Below are 26,058 nucleotides of genomic sequence, written 5' to 3'. Positions count from 1 at the left end.
AGCGAAAGCACTCGAATGCCCCGCTTCCATCCCGCGGGTGGCCAGCAACTGAAGGAAGGTACCTTGCCCGAGGTGCTTCAGATATGGCTTTCACTGCTAGGTAGCAAGCAGGGTTCTGTTGTGCCTGGGAACGTCGTTGTGACTGAGAATGAGGTGTTGCTGAGTATGAGAGTTGGCAGGCCTCTCGCATACCAAACGAAAGCAACCTGGAACCGTCAGAGAGGCCGCCCTGTGACGTGCCCAGGTGGTGAAATGTGCCCGGTGTCTTGTTTGGATAGTGCGCCCGGCTACCGGTACCTACCTTACCTTTACCTGAGGTAAGAAATGGAAGGAAGAGGAAGGTCTCCCCTCCGTATCTTATCTTACCTTTAGATGCCGCTGCCGCCGTGGAGGGGGTGGAGGCGGGACACACCACCCACCCCCGCCATCAGCCACGGAGAGAACAGCAGGTCCAAGTCAGGCCGGGGGTACCTAAAGGCACCTAGTATACTCCGTACCTATGGTAGGTACACAGTAGTACCACCGCACTTCACCTCAACTGGAACTGGAACTGGACCGGCCGGACCTGGGACCTGCCTACCTGACCTCACCTCACTGTCACTCACTCTTCCCCGTGCTCTCTCCTTCGACTCATCAACACCAACAACTCAAACAACGATCCACGATAGCAGCATTCCCGTGAACACAACAGTCACGTCACGTCCGTCACGACCTGTCACGTCTTTCCTCTTCTGTCTTCTTCTCTAGATTTTCCTTTGGCCATCCTAGTAATCTCTCTCTTGCTCTCCGCTTTGGCAGTGCCTGCAAAGAAAGCCGCTCTTTTCCCTTTCTTTACTGCTTCTTCCCTTCGCTTTCACCTCCAACCCGACGTCCATCTTGCTTACCGACCGGTATTCGACTTGTTCCGTCTTGCTTTGCCTGCCTCTATTTGCCACGCAAAACTGTTCATATTCAAAGCATTTACAAAAAAATAGCCTGCGGCAGCCTTCGTTATCCGAGGTCACCTGCCGCCTTTGTCGACTACTTTCGCGCGATTCTCTAATAGACCAACAACTCAACTCTCGTCCTTTACAGCCTTCTAAAAACCCTCATACGACGATACCGAGCCACGTACCACGACACTTGCATAATCCTCTCGTATCGACTTCATCGTTCCCAAACAAGCGGTACAGCTGGCTTGCGGAAACGCAGGTCCTTGGAGCAGGAGACTGCTCCAACTGCCGCGCAACACCACTTGAATGCCGAGTAAGTTCGGGTCTCTCTCCTGCGCCCCTGAGCTGTCATACGCGCCGGAACCAATGTAATGTTGCCATACTCATCATATCATTCTCTTCAGGTTCGAAGAAGGACAGAAAGAACGCGAAAGATGGTGCAGTTAGCGCCGCGGTGACGAAACTCGCCGCGGGCAAGTTCGCGTAGGTTCCCCTCTACCCCTGCCCGTCATCTTAGAACCCCGCGATAGTCGGTGTTGAGTCACTGCTGCAACCCTTATGACCCTTCTACCTTTGTCGCGACCACGATGGCTAACAACCTCAAAGAAACGGCAGCCCTTCCAAGAGCCCTCCGTCCGATGCATCGTCGCCTCCCGTTCATTCTCCCGACATTAGACCCATAACTCAAGACCCGTCCCCATACGATGGGCACCCCACCGTCTCGCCCTCTCTGGATGCACTTTCCACCACATCCGCATCGGCTGCAAGTACCAACCACGACTGGGCAAGAGGAGGGCTCGCTGGCTCTCCAGGCAACTTGATCAGTCTCATGGGCGAGTCGCCGCCCACTCAACCTTCCTCCTACGAAGACTCTGGTCGCCTCCACCACGGATGGGCCGTCCAACGCCAGTCTCTGACGCCCCAGACTGCTTCACCATCCCCTCCCAACAGCATGCCAAACCATATGAAGCGGCCCCTCAGCTTCCAGATGGATGCGCAGTTTCCCCTTGAAGCCTACCATCAGCCGGCTGCAGCTGCAGCATACCGTCGCAGCTCCATGCAGTCGCAAATGTCCCACGCCCGAGTAGGCTCCCAACCCCCGCTCCCTCATCAAGCCCAGCCGCATTTTTACAGTGCTCCCGACATCGACTTTGATATGGCTTCCAAGGCTGGCATGAAAGCCGGCGATAAGGGCTATTACTTTGGCTTCGATACACTCCCTGCTGCACACAACGAATTCGCTCCAGGATCAGACAATGTTGCTCTGGCGGGCTATGAGGGTGGTCTCGAAGTTTATTCAGTCAGCAAGCGTGGCTTAGATCGGGTTGCCGGCCTCAAAGGGTTGCGAGGAGGCGTATACGATGCCAAGGTCCTTCCTTGGTCAACTCCTGGAGACAAGGCCGATGATTCTCCGCTCGTAGCTGTCGTCATTCACGGGCCTGTGCTACCACAAACATCGCCAGAGATCGCAATTCAAGCGGCAAACGACAACATTACCGAAGACAGAGCTGATGTGCCAGGTAGCCCTCGAGCTGATGGCAGTCCGAAGGGAGGCCCTTCCGGCCGATTCACGCCTGCCATCGAGTTCTACCAGACGACAGTCGAGCTATATTCTCTCAAGACCGGCAAACTCGTCGACGTGCTTCTACAAGCTCCAAAAGTCCCGCTGGCAACACCCGTAACGAGCCCGATCTTCAAGGCGCCGCCGCCGACGGGCGCATTCACGATCAAAGCTGATGCTGGAAACATTGCAATCGCCTCTGGAGTGAGTGGAGAATGCTGGGTTTACCGTTCTATCCTGGATTCCAATGACGGCACAGTTCGCTTCGGTTGTGTTGGTAAAATCTGGACCAGCCTCCAACAGCCCCCTCGAGGAGAGGTTGCCGAGGATGCTGAACGCCGCCACTCACCTGCGCCTCCTCGTCCCAACCCGCAGACCCCAATCCTATCGCTCAACGGGAAGTGGATTGCCTACTGTCCTCCAGCTGCATCTTCGCAAATCGCTCTACGCGCTCATGTACCGGTGGTCATTCTCGGCAAAGCCCCGGGCATCTCTTCGGTGACGTCTCCTGTGCTACCCGCGGTCACCGGATCTGTTGATTCTCCCATGTCCGAGAGCATGGTCAACAAGATTATGCGTGAAACAACGCAAGAGTTGATCTCGGGAGCAAAGTGGGTTGGCCAACAAGGACTGTCGGCCTGGAACTCGTACTGGAACAAGAATGCGAACCAGGCGCCTCCGATGCAGTCTCGATCCCCTCCTGTGACAGCGCAGCAATGGGCAGGATCGTATCCTCCTCGACACGACGCAAACCAATTCCCGCCGACTCACGGTACACCTGGTCAAGCAGTGACTAAAGACCCCGGTCTGGTCTCTATCCTCGACATGGACAGTTTGCCAACTTCGGCCACCTTGCACCCGCTCATCACCTTTGCATCTCCACTTGGCTGCAGCTTCCTGTCCTTTTCGCCGACTGGGCTATCTCTGTTCACGGCAAGCGGCAAGGGCGACGTGCAGACTGTATGGGACCTGATGTGCATTCAGTACACCAAGTCGTCACCTCTTCAGGTGATCGCGGCTAACAACGCAGTCGGCCCACGAGTGCGCCAGGTTGCGCAATTCTCACGGATGACCGTTGCTCGGATCGTCGATGTGGCTTGGTCGAAACCCAACGGGGAGCGGATTGCAATGGTCACGGAAAGAGGAACCGTTCATCTCCTTGAAATGCCTTTCAGTGCCTTCACCTGGCCGCCGCCTCGCCGGCGCAAGGCCACGGAAGAAAACGGCGCTCCTGCGTCAGATGCACCTAACTCAGCTGTATCGATCGCATCCAGTGCCTTTGGCGCTGCCTACCATGCCGCCAGACCTTTGATCACTCGGCCGCGTAGGAGCAGCGTGAACGCTCAAGGCTTGGCCGGCGGCAACTTTGTCGATTCAGCCAGCGTTGGAGGAAGAGCCATTGCTGCGAGCATCAGTCATTCCCTGGGCAAAACCGGCGTCGCCATAAACCAGCTGCGCCACACGGGAGACAACCGCGTTTCTTTGCCACAAAGCTCGCTCCTGCCAGCTTCATCATGCGTCGTATGGATCACTGGTAGAAAATACCATACTCTGTATGTGGTTGGCGACGGCCTAGTGCGAACGTTCCCATCCAAGACTCGTCGGCCGTCGGCGGCTGCCAGCAAGCAGCGCACACCTCGAGGAGTTCGATACAAGGACTTCAAAGTTCCGGCACTTCCCGACGATGGCTTCTCGCCAGCTGTTCGGCAATTCATCGACTCGGACGAGTATCTGGACCTGTCAGACCGAGAAATGGACGTGGGCAAGACGCTGACGCTTGATCCGCGCGCCAGACCGCTCCAAGTCAACCTGAGTGCGGAAGCATCCATCCCGCAAGCCGAGATCGAGTCCAGCGCACCATACCAGCCTTTCCATACCGACAGGCGAGTGGCTTTGTATGAGTATGCAAGTCCACCAGCGGCCTTGGCTCCATCGCTTGCTGTACTGATGGCCGATACCACACTGGAGGATCACGCAACGCCCAAGCAAAAGAAGAGACAGCAGCGTGTTCGCGCTCAAGAAACAACTCTTGAGACAAACTACTTGCAACCTTGGGCATTTGGTCAGCCACTCAACCTGGTGAAGCTCGATACTGGACACCTCTCAGTTTCAGAAGACGAATTCAACATTTCGGATGATCACCGCGCGCTCCCGCTTTCTTCGATGGAGAGAGTTATGCACCGTGGAGAGAACGGCGATGAGATTGTTGTTACAACCCGACGACGACGTGGGGCGAGGCACACGGAGGATGAGGATGGCTTTTTCGAGGATGACTGTGAAGTGCTTGACTTTGCAGATCAGAGAGTTTGAGAAAGGAATCACGAGGCGTTTGGAGCTAGATTAGACCAGGAGTCATTCTTGCCATGATTTTGTCTACGGATGATAGGCATCGGTCCAAAGAGACATGCGTCGGGCCGAGGCCTGGGATCATGGGGGCAGGATATGTACTTGGCCGGTCGTGCCACTCACTCCTTTATTGGTGATTTTTTGAGGGTTCTCTCTGGCCTAGGGTAGTACCTCCTCGAGCAGCATCAGAGTAGGTAGCCTTGCTCTTGAAGTGAGCAGCGTGCTCATTCTCCAATAAATCCAGCTTAGATACCCATCATTGTGCTTTCGCAACTGTGGACCCATTCCCCCTTGGGCCCTCATGTTCTATGCCCGTATCATCGTAGACATCCAACGATAAACCTGGGTCTCCCGGGCATCGACATGCGCAACAATTGATAATAATCTCCCACTTCCGAGTCCTTTACGCCTTCTTCTTCGCGGCAGCCTTAGCCTTGGCAGCCTTCTTCCTGTTGCTGCGGATCATGACGGTGCCTAGGAAGGAACCGACAACGGCGGAACCGAGGAGGATGAGAATGACGGGAATACGGATGGCCCAAACGCGCGCAGGGAAGAAGCTCTGGAGAGGGTGGCCCTCGTCGACGAAGGGCTGTAGCAAGATGTGTTAGTCAACCTTGCTGGCCCTGTTCGCAGAACAAAAGGTAATGAGGGAGGAGGTGGGTGGGCGATGCTACTGACCATGAGCAGGGTCCAGATGGAGTAGTATGTGAAGATGACAGAGGCAGCCACGAGCATGGCGAAGCCGACGAGAGTTCCGCTCTGTAGTAAACAATTGAAGCACAGGTTAGCGAGCTGTTGACCATGTTCAGTTTTACCTGCCTGCCCTCCTGCCCTCCCTTGTTGCGCTCGAGGGTGGGATGGGATGCTGGCTGTTGAGTGCGGGTGGGTCCTTGCCAACTCGGGGAGAAGCAATGTCAACGTACCATTGTCGATTTTATTGAAAGGGTAAGTAAAGAGTGTGAAGAAGGAATCGACGAGATGGGTGCGCGCAAGTGATGACCAGTGACTGTGTGAATGAAAAGGCCGATGTAAAAGAAGGGTCGTGGGGGATTGTGGGAAGGAGGTCGAGATGAGGTAAGGCCAGTTAGGTGGTAGCTCTAGGTGCTGTATTGGATCCTCCGATCGGGAAAATTGTCGTCGCGATTTCAGGGGACGAGGGCGCGCCTGCACCGGACCTCTATGGCTGCGCTAAATGGGAGCTGCCACGGTTGACTGATTGACTTGAAGTGGTCGGTGGACCTGCCAGATACCTTAGGTTCCCCCTGCGCTTGGGAAGCTCCAGCCGCATGGTCTGTGCTCCCTCTGTCCCATAGTGGGTTCCCTTCACTCCCCAGCCACACTTGGATTTTTAGGTAACTCTTGCCTGGCGATCCTGTTGCGTCAAAGCAGCAGTAACTTTTTCCAACCCAGCCAAAAGGAAAAACAAGACCTCCAGCAACCAGCGCATCTCCGATTCGGCTGCCGCCATTTCTCTGCGTCGCAAGGCTCCCCGGCTTGATTCTCAATCATCCACAGGGCTCTGAGGACGTCAGAACAGAGGCAAGATGGCATCGGCAGACGTTGGCTCCCCGAGCTTCGAGCGCCGCGAACGCGATGGCGAAATGGAAAACGACCGCGACGGCGGCGACCGTCGGCACCACCGCGACAACCGCGACAACGATCGCCCCCGCAATCGAGACCGCGATCGAACCGATAGCTACCGCCCGGCTCCCAAAGAGCAACGACGCCCGACGCCGCCGATGAAGACGGAGGAGGAGAAGCAGGCCATCGCAAAGGCCGAGTACGAGAAGCTGCTGTCGATGCGGTCCGGAGGCACCTACATACCACCCGCGCGACTGAGAGCGCTGCAAGCTCAGATCACCGATAAGAGCTCCAAGGAATATCAGAGGCTGATGTGGGAGGCGCTGAAGAAGAGTATCAATGGTCTGATCAACAAGGTCAACTACTCCAACATCAAGCACATTGTTCCCGAGCTCTTTGGCGAGAACCTGATCAAGGGCCGCGGCTTGTTCTGTCGATCTATCATGAAGGCGCAGGCGGCTTCTCTACCATTTACGCCCGTCTTCGCCGCCATGGTGGCCATTGTCAACACGAAGCTGCCTGCCGTCGGCGAGCTCCTGGTCAAGCGCCTCATCATGTCCTTCCGAAAGGGTTTCAAGCGCAGCGACAAGGCTGTCTGCGTTTCGTCCACGACATTCCTGGCGCATCTTGTCAACCACCAGGTCGCCCACGAGCGACTCGCTGGTCAGATGCTCCTTCTTCTCCTTCACAAGCCGACGGACGACAGCGTCGAGATCGCCGTCAACTTCATGCGCGAAGTTGGACAACACTTGCAGGATATGCAGCCCGCAATCGCCCTCGCGGTCTGGGATCAGCTGAGGAATGTGCTGCACGAGGCGGATATCGACAAGCGTGTGCAGTACATGATTGAGGTGCTATTCCAGGTTCGCAAGGACAACTTCAAGGACAACCCGCCCATCAAGGAGGAACTCGACTTGGTCGAGGAGGAGGATCAAATTACGCACTTGGTCGACCTGGACGGTGAAATCGACGTACAGGATGGCCTCAACATCTTCAAGTACGACGCGGAGTGGGAGGAGCATGAGGAAGCTTACAAGAAGCTCAAGGCCGAGATCTTGGGTGAGGGCAGCGACTACGATGACGACGATGACGATGAGGATGAGAGTTCCGAGGAGGAGGACGACGAAGAGGAGAAGGCAATGGAGATCAAGGACCAGTCCAACACCGATTTGGTAAACCTGCGCCGTACCATCTACCTGACGGTCATGTCGTCCATCGACCCTGAGGAAGCGGTTCACAAGCTTTTGCGGGTAAACCTCCCGGCTGGCCAAGAAGCGGAGCTGCCCTCGATGATTGTCGAGATTTGTTCCCAGGAAAAGACCTTTTCAAAGTTTCACGGCCTGATTGGAGAGCGTTTTGCCAAGCTTAACAGGTTATGGACCGGTCTCTTTGAAGAATCCTTTGCCGACTACTACAGCAAGATCCACCGATACGAGACCAACAGGCTTCGCAACGTTGCGCGCTTCTTTGCGCATTTGCTTGCAACCGATGCCATTGGCTGGCACGTACTCTCCGTTATTCACCTCAATGAGGAAGAGACAACGAGTAGTTCCAGAATTTTCATCAAGATTCTCTTCCAGGACATCTCTGAGGAGCTTGGTATGGCAAAACTGCAAGCTCGGATGAAGGACGAGATCCTACAACCCAGCTTCACCGGCCTGTTCCCGCGCGACAACCCACGAAATATTCGCTTCTCCATCAACTACTTTACCAGTATTGGCATGGGTGCTCTCACAGAGGCTTCTCGCGAGTACCTCCAGAACATGCCCAAGCCAGCTTTACCTGCACCACCGGCTGATGATTCCGACTCGGAGTCGGTGTCTAGCTACTCTTCGTACACGGGCTCCTCATACTCCCGCTCTCGATCAAGGTCGCGGACGCCTCGACGCGCCATTGATCGCAAGCATGCTGGCTCCAGATCTCCTTCGCCCCGCGGACGGGGCCGGTCGTACAGCCGAGGTCGCAGCTCTAGCAGATCTCGATCTTACAGTCGTTCAGTCTCGCCTCCCAGAAAGGGACGCCGCGACGACTCGTACTCGGCGAGTCCTCCGAGAAGACGCGGTCGTTCTGCCAGCTACTCAAGATCCCCTTCTCCGGCCCGAAATGGTCCTAGGGATCGTAGTCTCAGCGTGACACCGCCACCTCGCCGAGCAGCCCGGAGGAACAGCTCAAGCGTCAGCAGATCTCCTTCGCCAAGGAGAGGACGTTCAATTTCGCGCTCTGCTAGCCCCCCGCTTGCACGAGGCGTACCTGTCCGCGGTCGTAGTCCAGGGCAAGAAGCGCGTCGCCCAGCCAGGCGGAATAGTTCGTCTGTGAGCAGCGCGCCGCGGAAACGCGCCCGCTACGACAGTCGTTCTCCTAGTCGGTCGCCGAGCCGTGGGTCATCATATGACTCGCGGTCTCGCTCCCCCGTAGACCGTCGTGGGCCGAGAGACAGCCGCTCACCTGTTGCCCTGAGGGCACGGGACGGTGACAGCGCCTCAGCAGCCCCGCCGAGGGCGAGGAATGAAGGCCGGGATGCGTCGTACTCTCGCTCGCCGAGTCCCCCGCCCAAGAGGTCACTCAAGCGGGGTTCACCGGATCGAGGTCGGAATTCGAGGAGCCCCATGAGCGCGAAGCGGAGGAGATACAGCGATTCGGTTTCGAGGTCGAGAAGCCCGCCGCCGCTGAAGAAGGGGCGGAGATGAGTGAGGTTGAGAATGACAATGAAAGCGGGCTGGAGTGTGTATAATGGATTCGCAAGGGTGGATAGGTTGTGCAATGTCCAATGTTTAAAGCATGGCATGGGTCAGATTGATATTTGTATAGCTAAGTCAAGATTAGGAATGGGGATGGTGCCAATGTTCATTGGTGAATTTGCTGCCTTTGGGCGGCTTCTCGAAGTGCTTGCTTGCCTCCTTCTGTGTGATTATTGTCGAGTTGATCATGTAGGATGCGGCTACAGATTGCTCCTATCTTACTTCAGGATGCAATTATGTGACGAGTGAGTGCGTTACGAGCCCAAGCTCGAAGGGGTTACCATCTTACTGCTGCTCTCTTACCCCATGCTACCAACCAACAGGAGAAACTGCGAGAAGTCATGTAAGTAAAACAAACAAACTACAACAAATTCGTGCAAAAAACGACGTGAAAGTTTGAAACTAGCATTGGACTCGATGTCTGTCAAACACTTTGCGAAAATAGCAAAAGAGAACAAGCGCAGGTGCGATGTATCGGGTTATTGTGGACGATCAGGGGATTGAACCCTGGGCCTCCCGCAAACGCTGAAGAAATGCAAAGCGGGCGCTCTACCACTGAGCTAAACGCCCCGAGGTGTTGGATGATCTCTGCGCTCTGGCTAGGGCCTAAGTCTGAGGCTAAGCGTGAGGGGGGTTCAGGTAGTGGAGTTTCTCAGTGGAGTTTAGTCTGTCCTTGGGTGGTGTCAGCAGGCGAGGGTCTGGAGAGTCTGGCGAGTCGCTGGGCAGCTTTGGGTATCTAGAGGGGCGACCAAAATTTGGTCGTCGGTCTGGGAGCGGAATTCGAGTTTGTAGAGTGGTTTGTTTTGCGTTTGCGGTTGATCTTGATTCGAGTTGCGTCGTCTTGTGGTGCGGTATGAGTGGTCCGGCCTATTCTGCTTTGGCGCATCTTGAAGTGGTGTTCCAGGTGGTGTAAGTCAGGTACGGGTCATTGTCTATTTGTGCCCCCTATCTGTGCCTTGTGGCAAGTAGCTTCGTTTTTCATCTTTCCCAGAGTATTCGTCAGTGGTGCTGGCAAAGGAGCAGGGTGAGGGAATATGTGATATTGCCTACTCACCTAAAGGTGAATATCATGCGGCAACGGGAGGAGGAGGTATGTCATCATTTACATCGACCCCGAGTACTGCTCTGACACTGGGATAGCCCGTCGAGTGATCTCTGAAGGTCGTCAAGTCAGGGAACATTGTTTTCAACATCGCCCTACATTTAGGGAGAGCTTTTATTATACAAATCGCTATGAAGCTTGAATAAATACAGAATGTTCCTTCCTATAGAAGAAACATGCATCTCGTACATGGGATGATATCCAGACGCTAATCGCCCTCATCTACCAGAACTCGTGGTCATCCAACCACCATTTTCATCTCAAATACATCCCGGAGTTCGATCTCGGCTCCTCCATATACCTTGACACGATTCTTCCCCGTAAGATCCTATCCAAGAAGAACCTCGATCCGGTCTCTCGCAACCGCATCCCACACCCTCTGCACAACATGTCCAAGCCCCCTCCGGTAACACACCCCGCCAACCCTCTCCACCCAGAGCACATTAACAAAGTCCACAATCTCGTCCTCGTCCATGTTATCCCGGAACGCATCCAGGTCAAACACATGACTCCCCCCTCTCTCGCTCGCCATCGACACGGCCACGAACTCGAGCTTTTCTTCCCCCGTATGATTCGCCCCCTGCAAGCCCAACCAGCTATCGTGCGCCGTCACCACGCCGCACCACTTGCCCGTCCTCGACCAGATATTCCCTACCGCCAACGGGACGCCGTACCCTCGTCCGGGCGCCACCAAGCCCGTGCCAGGCCCCGTGTTGTTCCCTGAGTTCACCGCGTTGGCCGCTTTCGCATCGAGCGGCGCCCCGTTCCTAGCCACGGCGAAGTCGACGTCCAGGTACGCCACCGTCGTGCTGAACGAAAGCAGCGTGGCGCTCAGCGCAAAGTCCCCAAACGGCGACAATCCCGGCCCCGGGATGGCTCCGTCCGCTCCTCCTCCACCTCCGCCAGCCATCTCCGCCACGGGCACCGGGTACCGAAACATAACCTCCGGATCCCCTGCATACCGGAACCCGCCACCGCTCCTCGACCACCCAGCAGGCAACGGCACCGTTCTCCGATGCCTCCGATCCCGGTACGCCATCCCATCATTCGGCAACGGCGTATACGTCGCCCGGTCCGTGAGCTCATAACTCACCAACGACCGCAACCGGAACGCGTAAGGGCTCTTGAACCTTCTCTCCGCGCCCCTCTTGCCGTGATGCGCAGGCGCCTCCTGGACGTAATCCGCCGCCGCCCGCCAGAGCGTCAGGTCCGCGGGCACGCCGTCGTAGTGCCACCCGAGCCAGCTCCACGACGGCAGCGGGTTCATCCCGGTCACGGGCTGCACCATCAGCCGCCGCCGCACCATCGCCCTCGGCTGCCACAGCATCGCGACGTCCAGGAAGCTCACCGGCATACCGAACACGAAGCCGCCCGCAAACGACCGCGACAGCACCGTCGTGATGCCCCGCAGCGCCCTCGTGGTATCCGACATGAGCGTCACCCGCCGCGCGCTAAACTCCATCGCGATCCGCGCATACTCGTCCATGTCGGGCCACACGGGGTGCAGGTACCCCGTCGCCGCGGGGAACGTCCTCGACGCACACGGCCCCCCGCCGCCGCCGTGCCTCCCCAGCCCTCCGCCCTTGAGGATCTTGCTGAACCTGCCGCCGCCCGCTGCGCCCGGCGGCCCTTGCCACAAGTCGCAGTGGCACTCCCACGTCACCGTCTCCTCGAAAACGTACACCTTCCGCCGCGAGTACATGCCCTCCTGCACCGTCCACGCCCGCCCCGCCCACCGCGACGAGAGCACCAAATCTTCGTGCTTCCTCGCCGCGGTGCCCCTCGGCGGCGGCGTCCTCCGCAACAACCCCGTCAGCCCGGACTCGGCGTCGCCCGCGGCCGCCACGATGGTCATGTAGGCGTTGGCGTACACGTATGCCATATTCTTGACGTACTCCTCCCTTTCCACGTCGTCGTCCTGCACTATACAAAACCGGTCGACCCAGAGGTACTTAATCCCCAGCTTCCTTGCCAACCACATGGCATCCAGAATCGTCTGCGGGATATCCGCGTCATCCATGCTCGCCGTCAACACTTCGAGGTTCTCCCGCAACGTCTCCACGGGACCCCGCGATGAAGGCAGCGGCGGCTCGTAGACGTAGCTGAGCGCGATATACCGATCCGTCGCCCTCGCGCGCACGAGACACCGGTTCACCGAGTCAATCAGCCATATCGGCCGCCACGTATCCGTCGGCGGGCCGGAGCAGTGGTCGCCATGCTCGGCATTGCACGTGTCGAGCCACTCGCGCACCCTGCCGACGGGGTTGAACGCCTTGCTCGCCGTCGAGGCCGATGATGCGCGACGCGAGGGGAGCGTGGATGCCGCCGCCGCGGCTGCGGCCCCGACGCCCGGCGGATGATCCCCCGCTCCGCGCGCCGCGCCCGACCGCGCCGCTGTCCAGGTGCTCATGAGCCGCTCCGTGATGCTCTGCCGTTTTGCGCCGTTGTTGGCGCTGTTGGGGGGCACGCTCTGCTGTCTCCTGGCGTGGCCGTTGACGGTGCTGCGGCCTCCTTCTCCCCCTCCGCCGTGGTACTTTTCGTCTAACGCGAAGCTCTGCCGCTTTCGTTCCCTTATACGAGGGCTGTCTCGTAGGCGAGGGCTGTCCCTCAGAGGAGGGCTGTCGCGCAGACTTCTGTCACTGTCTCTGTCTCTGTCGTAGTCCCTGTCGCGGTTCCTGTCCCTGTCTCTGTCTCTGTCCCGATCTCGATCCTGGTCCCTATCCAGTGGCGGTGATGGCGGTAGGCCTCCTCCTCCCCCTCCTCCCCGTCGCCTCGGGTCCGGACCCCGAGATCTATCCCTGTCGCGATCCCTATCCCTATCCCGATCACGCTCACGTTCACGCAAGTCGCGATGCCGTTCCGCACGAATATCTCTCTCCCTGCTCCCCCTAGGCGGCGGCGGAACGTGTTGCTGTGAGCGTCGCTGCGGCGGCGGCGTAGGTGTATGGGGTCTATATCTGCCGCCGGCGGGGGTGGTGCCGTCGCGGTGATGACGCTTCTTGTCGTCGTGGTTGTGGTCGGTACCTGAGTCCTCCTCATCCGACATTGAGCTGGCCGAACTTTCGTCGTCGGATATTACCACTACGCCAGCTGGCCCATCTCCTTCTCGTCTGGTCGTCGCTCCTGGTGGTGGTGGTGGTGCCGCACCGCTGCTGCGGTCGGCGGACGGACTCGGGTGGTCCATTGCCTTATACTCTGGACAATCCACAAACCCCAATTCCCTTTTGTCTCCGCAAAGCGCAAAGTCCCTCTCTTTGATTTCCCGTCCGTCGTATGAGATTTGCGCGCTGCTGCTGCAGATGCAAGCTGTAAATGCAAAAATGCGCGGCCGCTAATGCGCTGCGCTGCGTTGCGCTCGCCGCCGAGCTTTGAGCGTATTATTACTGAGGCTTGGTTCCGCAGCAACGGGAATCCGGTCCTTTGGGGTTAACCTGTTCCTAGTTCCTCCTCTCCCTCACGAAAAGAGGTCTGTTTCTCCTTGGCTTTTGCTGTTGCGCCGTGACACTAGTGAAGTGTGGCTCGGTGAGACCGTGCGAAACGGAGCTTTTCTTCACAGGAGTGCGCGCGGGAAATTTCGTTATGCAGGGCAGAGACCAAACAAAAGGAGTGGAAGAATCACGGGCGTTGCGCTGATATTAAAGTGATGACCAAAGTCCGATGGATGATGGTGATGAGGTGCTCGATTGCTTGCGATGAAATTGGGCTTGAAGATGGATGACATGAGATGACATGTTCGTTGCGTGTGAGTGTGTATTGCGACGAGATTGAAAATGAAAGCCTTTTTGCGACAAGGCATGTGTACGCGCAACGCCACGCAACGTCAGTCAGTCAGTGAGACTGGAAGGTGCGATATGAGAGGTGCGGCGCGAGATGAGTGTGGTGAGCAGCAGGTGAGAGGTGAGAGGTCGAAAAAGGCACCGCCACCCCCGGCCCGCCCGTTCAGAAACCTAGGCCCAACCTCGATCGTTTCTCCCCCCCAGCCCCCTCTATTACAACCAAATTAAACAAGACACATTGGGCATGAAAATCGATGCTCTTTTTCTTCCTTACGATGGATCAAATGGTCGGGCCGTCTTAATTTACAGGGCCATTCCCTACCTTGCCTGATGATCTCCCAACATGTTATTAGCCGAGCACGTCAATACCCAAAAAGCAATCAACCCTTGCGAATGTTGATGGATGACAGGTAGCTCGATTGATCGACTGTTTACTATGTATCCATTCGTGTACATCAAACACCACGGTATTGGCTACCAGACAATTGGAATACACCTCATGCGTTCAGGTCCATCGTACTCACATCTATTAAAATACATTTGCTTGCTAGTCTAACAAACTTCGCAACGGGTCTCTGCCATCGTCAACCGGGACAGAACCTTCCCCCTTCGTCGCCATCCATCACCGTTCAACTAATTCCCTCTGCGGCCTCATTTCTGGCCCATGGTATTTGTATCGAGTGCCGTTCCCGCCGTTACCTGTACACGTTCCAAAAGCCTCCCAATCCTGTACGCCTGTAAATGTGCAACAGTCTTTGATGTTTTCGCAGTTTGAGTAGACCACTGCTTTGCGTTTGCCGTTGGTCGCCTCTCGACTGTATGCCATCGCCATTTTCTTTTTAGCATCAAACCCCCGAAAGAAAAAAAAACCCTCACAAACGTCATTAAACGTCAACTGTGACCACTGAAACGTAGAAACCAATAAACCCCCATTCGGCTACTCCTGGTCGCTTTGCGCACCGTTGCTTGCTCCGTTTGTCTCTTTGGCGCCGTTGGAGGCCGAAGAAATCAACTTGATCCTCGTGGTGGAGGTTGCTGGTTGAGGGGTTCCGACGCTCGCACTCGCGCTAGGCGCCACTGAGCCCTCCTTGCCACCGTCGCTTTCCAGCTCTTGCAACTCTGCATGCTTGTCGAGAGCCTTTTGGAGTTCTTCGTGGAAGAATTTCTGTGCATGTCAGGTTGAATGTTCACAAAAAGAGTCAAGAAAGTTACTAACCTGGAGAGTAAGAGAGTCCTGGTAGAGAAGCGATGCCTCCTCGTTGTAGGTCTGGCAGTTGCGGAACATGAGGTCGACATCCTTGCGCATATCGCCGAGGCTGTGGTACTGCTGCTTCTTGATCTTGGTCTCAATCTGCTTCATCGAAATAGGAGTTTGAATGATCAAGTAGTAGTCGGCGTAGTCGCGCTTGGGTGGCAGAGCAAGGAAGGGCCCAATGATGATTCGCTTGCCCGCAACCGACTCGTCATCATCCTCCTCTGGTGGCTCCGGATCATCTACCTCAAGGTTCATGAGTCCGTCGAAGAGAGCCCTCGTGTTTACCTGCAGGAGTTGGCGTTGCTGAGCCGATACTCGCGGCGTCTCGGAACCAACAGAGACCGACACCGCCTTGGCTCTACCTTGTGGGCCACGACGCTTCTTAGCCGGAGGCTCATCGTCCCCTTCTTCTGCCTTCCGCTTCTCTTGGTTCTTCGCGGCTCCTTTTCGGCCTCTCTTCTTGGGTGTTTCCACCTCCTCCGTGCTGGCACGACTTGCAGGGGGAGAGTCGTCAGCAGCATTGGCCATAGCGGACCTCTTGAGCCTGTTGGTCTCCCGCTTGTCTTTGCGGGCTTGCTTCCGTGCTGCTGCCGCCTCTGGTGAGTCGTCGTCATCGTCGACAGCCATGAGCCACTGCTCTTCCGTGAGACCGTCATCGTAGCGAACCTTAGTTCGCTCACGAGCTCCACGTCCAAGACTTGTCTCAATCTCCTCTTCAATCGGGTTGCCATCACCCAGGTAGATCTCAGGAAGTTCATCCTCCGCGAGTAGACGAGGCTTAATCTTTGCTCCAGCTGCCTCGCCATAGGTTGGGTCTAGCTTCCGCTCCTCGTCGAGTTTCTGGAAAACAGCCACTTCATCGTCGCTACGAGCGAGGAGCAAGTTCAGCTCCTCGTCGTCCATCTCGTCCTGGTCTCCAGTCTCCGCCATGTCGGCGCTTTCTAGAAGGGTACGCAGCATAGCATCACGATCCGTTTCTGTCGACTTGTTGTCGAAGCGACCGGCTTGAATGACCTTGCCGTCCATGTCAAGCTTGAACCTGGCTCTTTCCAAGATCTTCTCTTCGACCGAGTTCGAACTGATGAGGCGAAGAATTCGAACCTCATTCTTCTGTCCGATACGATGAGCACGATCCTGAGCCTGCAAATCTTGATGAGGATTCCAATCGGAGTCGTAGATGATGACAGTGTCAGCAGTCTGCAGGTTCAGACCAAGACCACCAGCACGAGTCGACAACAAGAACATGAAGTAGTCTGAGCCGGGAGCATTGAACTCGCGCAGCAAATCAGAACGCTCATCTGACTTGGTTGTACCATCCAGACGAAGATACTTGAGGTTGCGGTATCTGAGGTAGTCCTCCATGATGTCCATGATGGCCGTCATTTGGAAGAACATGAGAACGCGATGGCCCGTTGCCTTGTACTTGGGCAGGATTCTGTCGAGAAGCTCAAATTTGCCGGCGGTTCTCCATAGCAAGTCGTTGCTGATGCTCATAGGATTCATGAGATTCTCGACCTCATCAAACACAAATGGATGGTTGCAAAGCTTGCGAAGCTGCATGATCATGTTGCTCAAGCCGCGAGCACCAGCCTTGCCACCCTGTCCGTCGCTGACGAGGATCCTGTTGTGCGTGACCATCTGCTTGTAAAGCTTAGATTGCAAAGCAGAGAACTTGCACTTGATGACCTTCTCGGTCTTGTCCGGAAGATCCTTTTCGACATCCTTCTTCAGACGACGGAGCAAGAAAGGACGCAGCACCTTGTGCAGACGACGAATGACGAGAATCTGTTCTTCTTCCGTGAGTTCCATCTTGTCTTGTCCACCAGTGTTGGCAAAAGGTGTGTTGAACCACTCGTCAAAGGTTGTCGCAGACTTGAAAATGGTCGGTAGCGTGAAGTTGAGCATAGCCCACAGTTCCGTAAGGTTGTTCTGGAGCGGTGTACCAGTCAAGATGAGACGGAATCGGGTGTTGTAGTATTGCTGGATAGTAGTTGTCAACTTGGAGTTCTGGTTCTTCATACGGTGACCTTCGTCAATGATCATGTGGAACCACTTGATCTTGCTGAGAATTGGGCGATCCTTAATAATGTACTCGTAAGTCGTGAGCAACACCTGGAAACGTCCTTGGCGGATCTTGTCCTGGTGCACTTTTCTGGCCAGAGGAGGACCCTTGTAGACAATCTTGCTCACAGAAGGCGCCCATTTCTCGAACTCGAGTGTCCAGTTGGTCAAAGTACTGAGGGGTACAATGACCAGGTAGGGGCCATCCTGCTTCTTGCGCTCGATGAGATACGTGATCAAACTGATGGTTTGAATAGTCTTGCCGAGACCCATCTCGTCGGCAAGAATACCGTTCAGGTTGTTGTTGTACAGGGAAATCATCCACTGCAGACCCTTGACCTGGTATTCCTTGAGCTTACCACCCACCAGGATATCGGCCTGTTCTGTGACCTCTTCCTTGATGCGATGGGCGACGGCGTAGTAGTCGATCTTTCGTCCACTTGTGTCGTCGTCATCCTCATCGGGTTCGCTCTCTTCTTCTTCCTCCTCTGGAAGCTCCTCCTCTTCGCCAGTCTGCTCCAGCAGGGCCTTCCTTTGCTGAGACTTGACGGAAGCAGCGAGTTGCCGCAAGAACCCATCGGTCTGTCTGAGAAGGTGGGTAATACGGGTGTCCTTGGCTTCGTCAAGCAACTTGAGATAAGCCTCTTCATCGTTGGCCTTAAGAGCCTGCAGACGCTGCTTGGCAGTACGCTCAATCCTCTTTTGCTCTTCCTTTTCAATGTTGTAGTGCTGGGCAAACATGAGCTTATTGAGTTTGGTGGACTTATTGCGCTGGCTTGATGCGGTTTGTTGAATCTCGTTTCTGTGTTGAGTAATGGCGGCCAAGAAGTCAGTGTGCCTCTTCTTCTCGCGGTTCTCCCGGATATCACGCTGCTGCTTCTCAAGCTTCTCTGTGATTCTGGCCTCGCGAACCGTCATCTTCTTTGTGCGGCGGTATCCGGAGCGGTTGGTCGTCATTGCAAGGTTGTCATAGAACATCATCGAGCGGCCAATCTTATCCCGCAGCGCCTTCTGCTTCGCGTACAAGCCGAGGCTCTTCATCTCAATGATCGCCTTGACCTTTGCACTATCATCCAATTCAACGTCGTCCTTGGTGGTATCCCAGTGAGCAATATTTGCTGGGGTGTTTCTGAGCTCGGCAAACCGATCTCTCATGCGGTTGAACACAATCAGCTCCCTCTCGTACCGTAGCTGGTCGAAGTCGACACCAGTGGGGAACAATCCCGGGATAAGCTTGCGATTTTTCCGTTGAGTATGGTCGAAATGGCTAATCGACTTGCGAATCAGGTTGTTATCGCCGTAAGGGGACCTGACGGTCTTGAAGGTGGGCCCTTGGACCTCGGGAGTAGATTCAGACTTGGCTTCGGACCCATTGATGCCGGGCTGTGCAGAGTCTCGACTAGTCGTTGCGGGTGTTGATGAAGCTGCCAGCGCGGCAGCCTCGGCGGCGATGGCTTTCCTGCGCTCTCGCTGAGCAAAGATGGCTTGCTGCATCTGTAGGGGAACTCCAGCATTCTTGGTCAACAGCTTGAAGGCGTGGATCTGTTGTCTAAGCAAACTCAATTGTTGCGGGTTGAACTGGCCAGCACCTGGGCCGCTGGAAGGAGCAGCTGTCGAGGGGGATCCAGCGGCGGCAGCAGCATTTGAGTTGGCTGCAGGAAGCGCCGAGGCGCTGAGCGCGCTTGATGTAGGAGGTTGTGTCGACTGGGGGTGCTGCTGGGCGGGCTGCGAGCCATTGACAGCGCCGTTGAGGCCACCAGCCTGCTGCATCTGTCGCTGCTGTTGCATCTGTTGTTGTTGTTGCTGCTGATGCTGGAGAAATTGTTGTTGCTTCTGTCGCATACGCGCTTGTTGTTGGAAGGACAAGACGAACTGCTCGGCCTTGATGTATTCGGGATCGGTGTTGGGGACGCCGCTCTCCCTCATCTGCTTGAATTTCTTTGGTGTGTTAGCATCGTAAGATTACATCGAATTTTGACATATCATCAGAGTATGTGAGGGATGCGGTCATTATGAAGAAAAGGCTCTTACATTGAAAATCTCTTGAGCCTGTTGAGGAGTGGTGGTCGCCATGCCGGCGCCAGGGAGCTGGACGGCAGGCGCAGCTTGTACTGAAGCCATGGTGGGCGATGTGTGTATTCCAGCAAATCTAACGACTGCGGGAATCTCTAGAGATGCGACGACAATCTCGCGCGCATTATCATGCAAAGGCGTTGTAGGTGTAGACAAGTGGAGCCTTATTGAAGGTTTGTCGCGCTTGGCTCGTCGCGAAATGAGAGACTAGAAGGCTATTGGTGATAAGGACGGGAAATGCAGCGCGTCGGTATCGAAAACACAAGGTTTGGGGATGGCGATGTGGTTCGGAGACGGCAAGGTTGATGCCGTGGTCGGAACGGAAACACGTCGGTCGCGTAGAATCGAATTCACCGAGATGGCGGATGGAGTTCAGCGGCAGAGACGATGGATGGGGGACGCGAATGCGGTGCCGCGAAGCGTGGGGGGGGAATGGGTGGAAGGGTGAACAGGACGTGATGCGAAAAAAACGGGAGTTAGTCGGAAGGGCGCGACGTCGGGGCGTTGCCTCGAGCAATATGCGCGAGGAAATCGCGTGGAATAGGTTGCTGGACACTTTCCGAGATGGGTGTCGATGCCTGTAGAGGGGGGATGGCGATTTTTCGATGCGCGCGGTGCCGGTTGAGATGGAGAGGTGAGGACAACGACAAGATTCATTGATGGTTGGTGCGGACTCTGTGAAACTGAGTCCCCGTAATTTTCAGCACCGCAACAAGTTGTTGCCTGAGGCGTCTACACTAATCTGCTTATGTACAAGCGAGGGCGCTTGGGCCAACTCGTTCCCTGGTTTACTGCAGGCAGGCAGCGGCCGGCCTGGTCGGCCACTGGTTGGCTTCGGGTACTATCCGGGCCACATGCGCGCCTCAAACCGTGGCCTGTCAGGTTCATCGGCCACCAAGGAATGCCAGATCCACGCCGCTTGGCATCTGTCGTCGTTCGTTTGCAGCAAGGTGAAGAAAAATGTTTAGGTTGTCGGCGCATCGGAGGCGCGTCTTTCTCTCGTAGACCCCATACTATTTCCTCAGACGCGCGTTGGCTGGAGTACCTACCCCGGGCCAGGCCGGGTGAGTTGGCCGTGGCGGGGACGTCCACACACTCCCGTTCTGCAAGTGTCAGCGGCTTTGCGTGTCTCCATGTTTGGGGGTTGCTCCCAGCGAAGCTAATCTGACGGAAAGATGAACAAGTGGAGAGATCCTTCCAGGGATGCAGGCCGAATGGCAGGCTTGCCATTTCCCTGGTGTTTCTCTCCGTAACCATATCCCAAATGCAACCCGGATTGATCAGCCAGCACTGCTCCAAACCTTCCTTCGTCCAAATTTAAGCTCATACTCTTGTCATGATTCCCCACGAAATCATACAATGAGACCCGATAGTAGCAGCGCAAAATTCTCACCGCTTCACCCTTTTCTTGTCCGGCTCCCCTTCGTCGTCACTCACATCCGCGTATTGAGTGACGGGCTGGGTCGTCTGCCACGCCGCAGTAAACATTGGGTCTTTCTTTGCAGCATCGGCATATTTCAGCAGTGCCTCTCTGGGGTCTTCGTGAAGCATCTTGGCGAGAGGAATGTTCTCTGCAATGTGCTTTTCGTCCGGCTGGTTTCGCATGAAAGGCGTTTGCTCCAAGACTGCTGGTCTTCTGGGATCCTTGGACTTGCCTGAAGCTGTGACTCCCGCATTTCTGCGGCTAGCCATTGCGCTTCCTGGTGTGATGATAGCATCTCCAGACATTCCCGTCGTCATATCCGTCGTTCGGGACGGATCGTCGTCGATGTGCCTCTTCTTTGGCGCTCGTGACATAACTTCCACAGCGCCCCGCATCGACATTGTCGGGCTGTAAAGCACATGTGTTTCGCCATTCGCAGACCCCGTGATAATCTGATTTATCTTGGGATGCCAGTCAACAGTGATGAGAGGTGCTCCGGGTGTAATTGGTGTGACATGTTCGGCTCTCAGATTTCCGGGATTCAGAATGTGCAGGTCGCCTGTTGCGGAACCTGTCAAAATGCTGGTCGAGTTGGGAGAGTACCTGATGTTGCTCATCGGGAAGTGATCTGACGTCGAAGCATGGTCCACTGTGACAAGAGGCGTCTTGAACTTCCGTGTGTCCCACAACTTGATCGTATTGTCACCTCCGCGGGTGACGACCATACGGCCGTCGGAGGAGATATCCACACCTCCGGTCCAGGTATCGGCTTTGTGGGCGTCTCGAATCTCTGCGGTCGGCCGAGAGAACGGGCTACTGCCGCTGTACATAACCAGTGAGCCGTCTAATGCCGCCGCGACCAACACGTTGTTGCCACCTTGTGCCGGCGCGCCCCAGGCAACCGCCGTCATCCTCGTTCGCCCAGCAGATCCCGCCGCCTTGGACTTGAAGACAATCACGTCCCTCTGACTGCGCTTGTTGTTGATATCCCAGATTCTCAGGGTACTGTCGGTGCCAGCAGTCACACAGAGATTCTTGTCGGTTGGATGCCATGTTCCTGTGGTTACTTCTGAGATGTGCCCCTTGGTGTTGTTCATGTCCCTGAGGTACATGTCGCCCTTGACAAATTCGGTCAAAATGTCGCCGTCTCTCGACATAATCTTTGCCTGCGGGTGTGCCGATACGCAGAGAAACACGCTCCCAGCGAGGGGGTTGAACTCGACGTGGTGGATCGGGTGCGACTCGGCATTCGCGGCAGACGATTTCGCTTCCCATGGATCAACGCTTCGAAATGCTCGTAAAGTACTGGGTGTCATGGACGCGAAGTCGTGCAAGTTGATTTTGCAGTCGAGTGAGGCTGACACGAGTCTTCCACCTGCTGGGTCCAGCGTTACTGTGGTGACTGCTCTTTCGTGGGTTTTCAGTACCAATTCGTGCGAGACTGGGTAGTCGTCGCCATCTTCGGAGTCGTCTGAATCGGAGTCGTCGCTGTCACTGTCATTGTCTGAGTCGGACTTCTTTTCTTTGTGATCAGCACTTGGCGGACCTGCGGATCCCTCAACGGAAGCTCCCGTCGACGGCTTCTCTGCCACTCTCCGGCTCCGATCGATCTGGGCGGCGATGTTGGCTTCCTTTGTCTTTTTTCCAAATGACGCCGGTAGAAACGCGCGCATAGGATCGTCTGCGGCCAACTCGGGGCCTTCGACTACGAAGTCTTCGTCGTCGCTGCTCATTGTTGCAGATTGGTCGGAGATGGGAGGAAAAGGTGTGTCAGGAGGGAAGATTGCGAAAAGGTAACTGAGGTAGGGTCCCCAATTCTAGGTACGGAGGGACCGAGAATCGTACACCAGATGGGGTGATGTCAGGCAGGAGCACTTGGGCAAGGGTCCTGCCACCCTGCCGCGCCTGCTTAGCCCAAGGTTTGCTGGCGGTATCCATATTCCATGGTATCCAAGGTGTTGGTCATAGCGTCCAACGGCGTTATTCCTCCTCCACCTTTTCATGTACGAATATGATGGAACTTGCCTCAAGGCTCAGACTGGTGAATGAACAAGTAGCTTCAATTTTCTATGCAGGCAGGACGTATCTCCGCTACTACGCTTCTTGCGTGTATCTTCATCCCAACAACACATGTTCTTGTTCACCTGCGACGCTTCGCTCCCATTTTTAGATTGGAAGTTCAGGTGAAGTACAGTTTTGGGGCATCTAAGAATACACCACGTTTGCTGGAGCTGAATATGTCTCTTGCTTACTGTAGATGGCAAAATATTCTTTCGAATGAGTCCGTCCGTCAATTCTCGAACGTACCAGCTCCCAGCTGTCATCCGAGGCTACACTCAGGAGCCCACTGTGCCATCTCTACGCAACGCTAAGACGCGATCGCTGCGAGACGCTTAATCTCTTCCTGCTTCATCCGATCCTGAACCTTGAGCCTCTCTGGGATAACTTGCTCCCGTGGCGCCGTTATCTTCCATCCGGGCAGCGACTCGACGCCCAACAACCTCAGGGTGGCCTGCTCCACAAGACTGTACGAACCATCCGCCCTATCAAAGACGTGAGGCTGGTTCAAGAATACCGGTGGATTCGTGATGATACGCAGCCGCCGCAGCGGGTTCCTCGAGGCGCTGTGGAGCATCAACGGATGCAAGAGATACACGTCCCCTACCTCCCCGTGAGCCTCGACAAAGTCACCGCAGCTCCGCGCGAGCTCGTTGAACCAGTCTAGGTTCTTCTCCCTTGAGAAATCGGGATCGTCTCTGGGTACCATCCGCGGCGAGACCCCGTCCGTGTGCTCGTATAGATGCCGTGCGACCCCGGCCATCGCCTCGGGACAGATAAAGGTCCCGCCCCCGCCGGGGACAATGTCCGTGAAGAGCGGGATCACGAGCAGACCTTGCTCTGGGGAGTCAAGATAGTGGACGAAGAAGTCGCCGTCGACGTGCCAGATGCCCAGTTCCTTGGGATCGGGCTCTGTTCCCTCGTATTCCTCGCTACCCAGGTTGACGATGAGAGAGTCCCTCCACTCCTTTGACTCGGGTGCCACCCGGTCCTCGCCGCCGCACAGCTCGCAGATGGCGGCCCATGCCTTGGGCGCGTATTCGGAAGCATCAAAGGTGCGGTGATGAGGCATGTTTGTTACCTGCTTCCAGGTTGACTTGTCGTTGGGGTCCATGCCCAGTCGAGTCCAGACGTCCTTGGTGACCCATTCTGCTTGTTCCTTTGTGAAGCAATTGCTCAGCTTCAACCAGCCTGTCGTTCTAAAGTGCTCCTTCTGGGCGTCAGTGAGCGGTTCTATATTGGCAGACATAGCTGTGGACAGCAGTGAACAAAATTTGCGATTCTTGACCACAGTGTCTAAGTGGGTGTGTTATCCAAAAGGGGGAGAGATAGTAAAGATGGGTCTATAATGGTGCAGTATATCCTACTACGGTTAATTGAACGCAGACAACATATTGAACCACAAATCACTACCAGAGATGAACTTCGCCTATTTATATTTCGTACCCAGTAAAGGGCAGAGATTCCGGGTGTCTGTATGGGCCAACGCTAAAGCTTCTGTTGTGCGGGGGAGCTCAAGATTAAACGCATTTAGGAGGATATGCAGAGTAGATCGCCGACTCAAAAGGCGTACCGGGAAAACAACCTACAAGGCGTCAAACTACAACCCGCCGCGCCGGCTAAATTGACTTTATGGGGCCGGAGTCCGGCCTCCCGTATTGAAAATACCGATATACACTGTGTCAATGATGCTTTCAACCGGATAAAACCAAGGGCGTCGAGGGATCTGGCAGTCAGTGATAGATGGTGGGGGTAACGCCCTCTGATTGGACACAGACCACCCTTCACCGAGCGCCTTCGGTCACGATTGCGACGATAACAGCCGACCGAACTTTCTCAGCCATGGAAGTCACTTGCTCGGACGCGACTCTCAACTTCTTCCAACCCATGTCAGCCCCCACCATAACCTCAAAATATGCCTCCCGATCCGACCATAGACGACGAAGAGTACGAGTCCTCTCAGGACTCGGATTTTGCGCCTGAAGAGGCAGCCGCAGCCGACGATGGCGCCTCCGAAGCGTCCGACTCCGAGGCCGACGATGGCGAAGACGCAGCAAAGACAACGACCAAGCGCAAGCGCGATGCCGGCGGCGACGAGGCTGCAGACTTTGAAAACTCGGGCGATGAGGCCCTGATTAAGAAGGCAGCGAAGAAGAAGCTCAAAAAGGCTGCGAGGGATGCGGCCGCTGCCCTGGCCCTAGGCGTGGATGACGAGGGAGGCGAAGGAGGGTTGGTGAAGACGCGGAGTATGCGGGCTGCAGAGTGAGTGGACACAGCTTTTTCCTTCCTGGCTTCTACCAGGAGTCGCTGACAGTCTGTGTCACAGAAAAGAAGAGCGCAAAGTCGCGGCCGCATCTGGCCCTGTAACGGTCGACGTCGATGCCCTTTGGGCACAAATGCTCTCCGGTCAGAAGGCGACAGCAGCACCAAGTGGCGAGAACGAGACCGGAGGCGGAGGAGAAGCCGATACCACGCCCATCGCCGCGGCGCCTGACACGAACAAGCTAGACGAAGCCCAGGCAGGCGACCCGTCAGACACGATCCGTATCAAGCGAACCTACAACTTTGCAGGCAAAGTCCACACCGAAGAAAAAGTCGTAGCACGCTCTTCAGCCGAGGCAAAGCTCTATCTCGCCTCCCTCGGCAAGGACGCCGCCGCCGCGGAAGCCGCGGAAGCCGCGGGTGCAGACGCCGACAACGAGGACGGCGAACCGAAACGCGTCCTCAAGAAGGCGTTCCGTTCGGCCTTTGAGCCCGTCATTGAAATTGTCAGCCAGCGCTCGGATCTGAACCTCGGCATGACGGTGCGGATCAAGGCGAGGGAGAAGGAGGCGCAGGCCAAGAAGCTCAACACGGTGCAGAAGAGCAAGATGGACTGGGCCGGGTTCGTGGACAAGGAAGGGCTCAAGGACGAACTCGAGCTGGCGGGCAGGGCCAAGGGTTCGTACGCCGAGAGGCAGGATTTCCTGGCGCGCAGCGAGGCCAAGAGGGAAGACGACGCGCGGCGGGCGAGGATGGCTGGCCGTGTGCAGTGAAACCCCTTTTTGCGTTGTTGTGTTGTTGTTCTTCACCTTACGTGTCTTCACGGTGGTCTTGGGTATTGGATACGGCTTGGCTTTTTATTCATGGAGATAACAAAAGAGATACCCCCT

The 26,058-nt window shown here is 55.9% G+C and overlaps 9 protein-coding genes across 9 annotated transcripts; 3 read left to right on the top strand and 6 right to left on the bottom strand.

Moving 5' to 3' along the window:
- Positions 1-1,238: 1,238 nt before the first annotated feature.
- CPAR01_14001 (uncharacterized protein) lies at positions 1,239-4,803 on the top strand (the record flags this gene model as incomplete). The annotated part of the gene is made up of 3 exons (XM_060498253.1): positions 1,239-1,245; positions 1,337-1,415; positions 1,539-4,803. The coding sequence occupies 3 exons, from the start codon at positions 1,239-1,241 to the stop codon at positions 4,801-4,803; spliced, it is 3,351 nt and encodes a 1,116-aa protein (XP_060342987.1).
- Positions 4,804-5,242: 439 nt separating this feature from the next.
- CPAR01_14000 (dolichol phosphate-mannose biosynthesis regulatory protein) lies at positions 5,243-5,574 on the bottom strand (the record flags this gene model as incomplete). The annotated part of the gene is made up of 2 exons (XM_060498252.1): positions 5,243-5,428; positions 5,518-5,574. The coding sequence occupies 2 exons, from the start codon at positions 5,572-5,574 to the stop codon at positions 5,243-5,245; spliced, it is 243 nt and encodes an 80-aa protein (XP_060342986.1).
- An 809-nt stretch (positions 5,575-6,383) lies between these two features.
- On the top strand, positions 6,384-9,107 carry CPAR01_13999 (MIF4G domain-containing protein; the record flags this gene model as incomplete). Its single annotated transcript, XM_060498251.1, has 1 exon — positions 6,384-9,107. The coding sequence occupies one exon, from the start codon at positions 6,384-6,386 to the stop codon at positions 9,105-9,107; it is 2,724 nt and encodes a 907-aa protein (XP_060342985.1).
- Positions 8,762-9,205, bottom strand: CPAR01_13998 (uncharacterized protein; the record flags this gene model as incomplete). The annotated part of the gene is made up of 1 exon (XM_060498250.1): positions 8,762-9,205. One exon carries the CDS (start codon positions 9,203-9,205, stop codon positions 8,762-8,764), a length of 444 nt encoding a protein of 147 aa, XP_060342984.1.
- Positions 9,206-10,588: 1,383 nt separating this feature from the next.
- On the bottom strand, positions 10,589-13,444 carry CPAR01_13997 (heterokaryon incompatibility protein; the record flags this gene model as incomplete). The annotated part of the gene is made up of 1 exon (XM_060498249.1): positions 10,589-13,444. One exon carries the CDS (start codon positions 13,442-13,444, stop codon positions 10,589-10,591), a length of 2,856 nt encoding a protein of 951 aa, XP_060342983.1.
- A 1,529-nt stretch (positions 13,445-14,973) lies between these two features.
- Positions 14,974-19,473, bottom strand: CPAR01_13996 (SNF2 family domain-containing protein; the record flags this gene model as incomplete). Its single annotated transcript, XM_060498248.1, has 3 exons — positions 14,974-15,201; positions 15,253-19,290; positions 19,384-19,473. The coding sequence occupies 3 exons, from the start codon at positions 19,471-19,473 to the stop codon at positions 14,974-14,976; spliced, it is 4,356 nt and encodes a 1,451-aa protein (XP_060342982.1).
- Positions 19,474-20,814: 1,341 nt separating this feature from the next.
- Positions 20,815-22,581, bottom strand: CPAR01_13995 (WD repeat domain-containing protein; the record flags this gene model as incomplete). The annotated part of the gene is made up of 1 exon (XM_060498247.1): positions 20,815-22,581. The coding sequence occupies one exon, from the start codon at positions 22,579-22,581 to the stop codon at positions 20,815-20,817; it is 1,767 nt and encodes a 588-aa protein (XP_060342981.1).
- Positions 22,582-23,216: 635 nt separating this feature from the next.
- On the bottom strand, positions 23,217-24,155 carry CPAR01_13994 (uncharacterized protein; the record flags this gene model as incomplete). Its single annotated transcript, XM_060498246.1, has 1 exon — positions 23,217-24,155. One exon carries the CDS (start codon positions 24,153-24,155, stop codon positions 23,217-23,219), a length of 939 nt encoding a protein of 312 aa, XP_060342980.1.
- Positions 24,156-24,821: 666 nt separating this feature from the next.
- CPAR01_13993 (bucentaur or craniofacial development) lies at positions 24,822-25,941 on the top strand (the record flags this gene model as incomplete). The annotated part of the gene is made up of 2 exons (XM_060498245.1): positions 24,822-25,168; positions 25,233-25,941. The coding sequence occupies 2 exons, from the start codon at positions 24,822-24,824 to the stop codon at positions 25,939-25,941; spliced, it is 1,056 nt and encodes a 351-aa protein (XP_060342979.1).
- Positions 25,942-26,058: the final 117 nt, after the last annotated feature.

This window comes from Colletotrichum paranaense, assembly GCF_030867605.1.
Source record: "Colletotrichum paranaense strain IMI 384185 chromosome Unknown Scaffold_14.1, whole genome shotgun sequence".
Classification (NCBI taxonomy): Eukaryota; Fungi; Ascomycota; class Sordariomycetes; order Glomerellales; family Glomerellaceae; genus Colletotrichum; species Colletotrichum paranaense.
This window is presented reverse-complemented; position numbering and strand designations above follow the sequence as displayed.